Source organism: Microtus ochrogaster, chromosome 21 (genome assembly GCF_000317375.1).
Source record: "Microtus ochrogaster isolate Prairie Vole_2 chromosome 21, MicOch1.0, whole genome shotgun sequence".
Taxonomy (NCBI): Eukaryota; Metazoa; Chordata; class Mammalia; order Rodentia; family Cricetidae; genus Microtus; species Microtus ochrogaster.
Window position 1 is genome coordinate 32,690,111 of NC_022022.1, and position 5,087 is coordinate 32,695,197.

Here is a 5,087-nt window from a genome sequence, read left to right on the forward strand (position 1 = left end):
AAAAAAAAAAAAAAAAAAAGCAGAGAGGAAAGAGGAGTTGAATCCCCCATCGAGATCCTCCTCAACACTCTGTTTCAGGTAAAGCCTTTCCATTTCATCCCATGTGCAGCTCTCACTAACGAAGTAACCATGTCCAGTTTTCTTCAGTGTAACAAATTGACCATTTTTCTATTTCTCAAATCAAGGTGACATTTCCAAAATAAAGACATCAGACTTGCTTCCAGCAAACACATGGAAACTCCTCCCCGGAGAACTGAGCAGAAACTGAACTGGCGACTTTGCAGACTAAGGGAGTCAACTACCTCAGTGTGCACAGTGAGCACGAGTTCCCACACTGCCACAGCATGTCACTCCAACGTGACTGCAAATGGCTGGGGACAGATTATAGTATGAAGTCCTTATAACCAGAGAAAAAAAGGAGCAAAGAGAAACAGGGTTTTTGTTTGTTTGCTTGTTTGTTTCTGGTTTTTTTTGAGACAGGGTTTCTCTGTGTAACCCTGTTGTCCTGGAACTAGTTCTGTAGACCAGGCTGGCCTCTAACTCTGCCCGCCTCTGCTTCCTGAGTGCTGAGATTAAAAGCGTGTGCCACCACCATCTAGCCTGAGAAACAGGTTTTGGAGGGCTAAGAAAAATCAGAGGCCTGAAGCAATGGTCCCATTGGCAAAGCACTTTTAAAAGCATTGAGGCCCTGAGTTTGATACCCAGCACCCATATAAAATGTTAGGTTCTGAAAGACTTAGACACAGACAGCTCTCCTGGGACTTGCTGGCAGCCAGCTTAGCCTAATTAGCAAGCCCCATGTCCCAGTGAGAAACTTATTTCAAAAACAAAGTGGATGGCTCCAGAGAAATAGAGCATGAGTCTGACCTCTGAGCACTGACGCACACGTGGATACTCATAGCTGGAGGGTCTGGGAAGGTGTGCTTCAACAGAGGGCTCAGAGAAACCAGTCAACAGCATTGACATGCTGTACTGCCTAGATCCAATGAAGAACTCAGAGAAGTACTTCCCAGTTACAATCTGCTAAGTGCTGACAACAAAGCTCCCACGTGACAGCCCGTACTTCCAGAGGAACAGAGAGAACGGCCACAGGAGACCAGTGTCTGCGATGTGCTCACTTGTGATGCTGCAGGAAACCCCAGCTGTGCATGCTGACTGTGGAGGACTGGATGGCTCATCAGTCTGGCAGATTTTGCAACATAAGCAGCTATGTTATGTGTCCTGGGCAAGTTAGACTCTTCAAAGATCTATTTACTATTCTACTGCCTTCTTCATTAGCTGGAACTAACTTGTATAACTGTGTCTGTCTCCTCTTCCCCTGCTCTATCAGGCAAGAACTTCTACAGAGGCTTGATGTAGAATCGTATTTTGAGAACTCATCCTTTGACAAGATCTCTATGAACAGGGACCACAGTCAAGTAATTTACACTTACTGACAGCAGAATTATCAAAGTATCTTCTTAGAAACCTTTGGATGTTTGAGTCTCTACATCTACCCATCAAGATGCAAAGGGGAGAATGAAGCAAAAGGAGGTAGGCAGAACCAGCTACTGATTTGATGGATAACAAAAACAAATAAAAATTCAGCAAATGTTACAAGGTCTGAAATATCAGCAGATAAGGGTGCTTGCCAACAGCCTGACAACCTAAATTTGGTTCCCAGGCCACACATGGTAGAGAACAAATCTCCACTCATTGCCTGCTCCACATACTATGTGTATACCTGCAAAACTTAAAAACATGCAGGGCAGCGGTGGAACATGCCTTTAATATCAGCACTTGGGGAGGCACAGGCAGGCAGATCTCAGTAAGTTCAAGGCTAGCCTAATCTACAATGAGTTCCAGGACAGTCAGGACTGTTATACAGAAAAACTGTGTCTCAAAAAACATAAATAAATAAATAAATAAATAAATAAATAAATAAGTAAAAGAAATGTTACAAATAGAGTATAGGAACACACACACTCGTAAGTAAGTAAGTAAGTAAGTAAGTAAAAGAAATGTTACAAATAGAGTATAGGAACACACACACTCACCTTCACAAATCATTGGCTCAATTGTAAACACGTGGCCAGACTTCATCACACCAACTGCCTTATTTTCTGAAATTAAAAGAAAGTCTCAAAAAGACACACCAAAACCCAACAGCACTGAACTGAACAGCTTATAGGAACATGGCACTGACATTTCCAGAAGTTCCCCTTCATTAAATTCTCTCATAGTCTGTCATTCAGCAAAGAGGCCATCACCAGTAACCACCTGTCTGCAGGCAGATTGTATTCCAGCTTGGCTTTCTGCGATAAAAGAGGGATGTCCACAGGCTAGGCTTCAGATACAGTCACCACTGTGGAAAAGCAGTCTTTATGTGCAGAGATTAGAAAAGGCAATCACTGCTCGGCGTGGAGGAGCACACTGTAATACCCAGAACTCCGTAAGTGTGTGTGTGGGGGGGGGGGATCAAACAGAATGCCACTGCCCATCACCTATCCACTTAGGGAAGTGTGAGTGATATGTGTCATATGCCAGAGCCTCTCAATTCTCTGAGGAAGGGGAGGATGGTTACATAATGGAATACACACTAGGAAACAAATACACAACTTAGAGAAAGGTCTGTAAGTAGTCTTTTATCTCATTCTCAAAGGGAACTAAAACTGCAGAATAGGCAACTTGTTTAAATGATAAGGAGACATCTCTTTCTATATGAAAGCAAATTGCACTTTACAGTCTACATATTAACTCTGCCTTTTGTCAACTTCACAACTAATATTTTTAGGACCACCGTGAGACATGAGTAAGGCTGCCTGGTCCTGCTTCGTCTCCAAAGCCAGAATTTAAAAGTAAAAACAGTCTTTTCAGAAAGGCCTTGCCAATATGGAGCACAAGTTTAAATTTAAAAAACGAAAGCATAAAAAGTGATCATTTATCAGCTAAATAAGCACGGCATTTACTCAGGCTGGCCACCAGAGGGCAGACATGTCCGTCGCTCCAAGGTTCTTCTGCAGTCAAAGGCATCCTTCCCACTGAGTTGCTAGTGTACAAATACTAACTTTATCTACTCCAGCTGGGCAGGCAAGCGACACACACACACACTTCCATTCAAGCCCCCTCCTGGTGAACAGCCAGCATTACTGCTCCCCACTACTTTAGGCTCCCCAACGTACACTCACTGCAGATCTGCTTTTTAAAGTCATGTGAACCCTTGGAAGCAGAAAGCAACTAAGAACTCTTAAGAATTAGGTTTTTCATTTCTAATATCATGAACTTGTTCTAAAATGGCCTGCAACTTCTGATTTACAGGGAGTCATTCCCCTCGGTCTACCAAAGAGAAAATGCTAGGAATTCTTGTGTGGTGCCACAGAGAACAAGAGGCATGAAGGGATCTAATAAAGCTGTGCTGTCGGTTGCTTCCACAGCAACAGAGATGGGTTTTAACGTTTATAAATAAATAAACAAACTACAAAATTTAAAACCAGAACAATAGTTTCTTCCTCAGCCCCCATGTGAGCAGTCACGGTTGCTGTGTGTTCAGGATTTCAACTGCTATGTCCATTCTAGGTTAGCAGTGCTCTCCCAGAAATGTTTCTAAAGATGCTAACATGTGCAGTCAGAATCCTGCATCTTTTCTTCCTCATACCGTCTGTTCCTTGCCCTCAAAAGAAACCTGCAGGCAAACTCAGAGTGGGTCTCACTTCAAAACATCTATTCAGGACTCCCTCCACCTGCAAAGTAATCTCAGGCATACTTTAGTTACTGTACAGGACCCAGCAACCAACTGCTCAGTCCTTACTGTAAGAAGCACTAGACCCAGGAGAAAGACTGAATCCAGGCAGAGAGACCCCAAAAGCATTTGTTCACTACTCATAATCCCAAGCAAAGGAGCTGCCCGTGTGAGCACGTAGTCTGCGGAAAGCTGGGTTCAAAGACACTGAAGATGGAGCTCAGTGCCAGTGCTTGCCTAGCAGGCACAGTGAACAACAAAGCTGAGGGATGATGTAGAGATGTGACCATCACATGAGATAACGCATATCATGTCACCATCATTCTAAAACCGCAGGTCACGTTTTAGGTAGGAATGTCAGGCAAACTCTAAGTGCTTCCCAGGTATCAACTCAATCCTAACAATTCCTGGATATCATCATTCCCTATTACTGTAGGATGAGAAAAATTGACACAAAGACATTACTGAGTGTTTACATAAAAGGTCAGAGAGAGATGAAGAAACGTGTCTAAGAGAATACAGTCACATGCATTAAATTCCTGCTCCTCACTGTTGTGGACAGCTTTTACTTCTAACACCAAATAACAGATGCATCCATTAACGGTTTAATCTCCCAGAGAAAAGATCTCTGGAACACAATGTCTTAGACTTCCTTTGTTTTTCTTCCATACTACTCTCGACTTAAAATAACCACCTATTCTCCGTTATTAAACCAATAAATAATACACAAAGAATTAACAGCAAACCAAGTTAGGACGAACTGATTTCACCTAAGGAACCAGAAGGGTGACAGCAAGACTATGTACGGATCACCACATCCATTTGGGTCTCTCCTAGAGTGCGCAGTCAGGTTACACTCCCTACTTCCCTTGCAGTTAGATATAATTAAGTCACTCAATTCCTACAAACTGGAACAAATACAGGTGATTTATGCTCATCTCCAGCTGGTAGACTACAACTCCCAAGCACATCCTTCCAAGCATCTCCATCCCCTCCTGACACGTTATCTGTTGACTAGGAGATGATGTCATGGTGACTGGTGATGGGAAAAGATGGGTTGAAGGAAACAGAGCCTGGATCACCCCTTCATGACCAAACACCTCCTATAGACTATCATGTAAGAAAGACTTCAAACTTGTGTTTGAACAGGTAACACTGGGCGGGAAAGGGTGTACTCACAGCAAATACATTCCTTCATGAATACAAAATAGAAGGCCCTAAAGTATTTGAACAGTACTCACTGGCATAATGTGGCACATTGGGGGCTGTATGGAAAAGTTTGTGGATTCCATGCCCACAATAGCTTCGAACAACTGAAAATCCATTTGCTTGGGCATGTTTCTGAATGATATTTCCCAGCTCTCTGTAT

At 43.0% G+C, this 5,087-nt stretch overlaps 1 protein-coding gene across 1 annotated transcript in view; it reads right to left on the reverse strand.

The window, feature by feature from the left end:
• Positions 1-5,087, reverse strand: part of Metap1 (methionyl aminopeptidase 1) — a 32,211-nt gene that overhangs the window by 2,211 nt on the left and 24,913 nt on the right. The window contains exons 8-9 of the mRNA XM_005357432.3: positions 4,960-5,081; positions 2,037-2,102 (exon numbers count right to left, since the gene is read on the reverse strand). Coding sequence (XP_005357489.1) covers positions 2,037-2,102; positions 4,960-5,081 — 188 coding nt within the window. The remainder of the gene's footprint in view (positions 1-2,036; positions 2,103-4,959; positions 5,082-5,087) is intronic.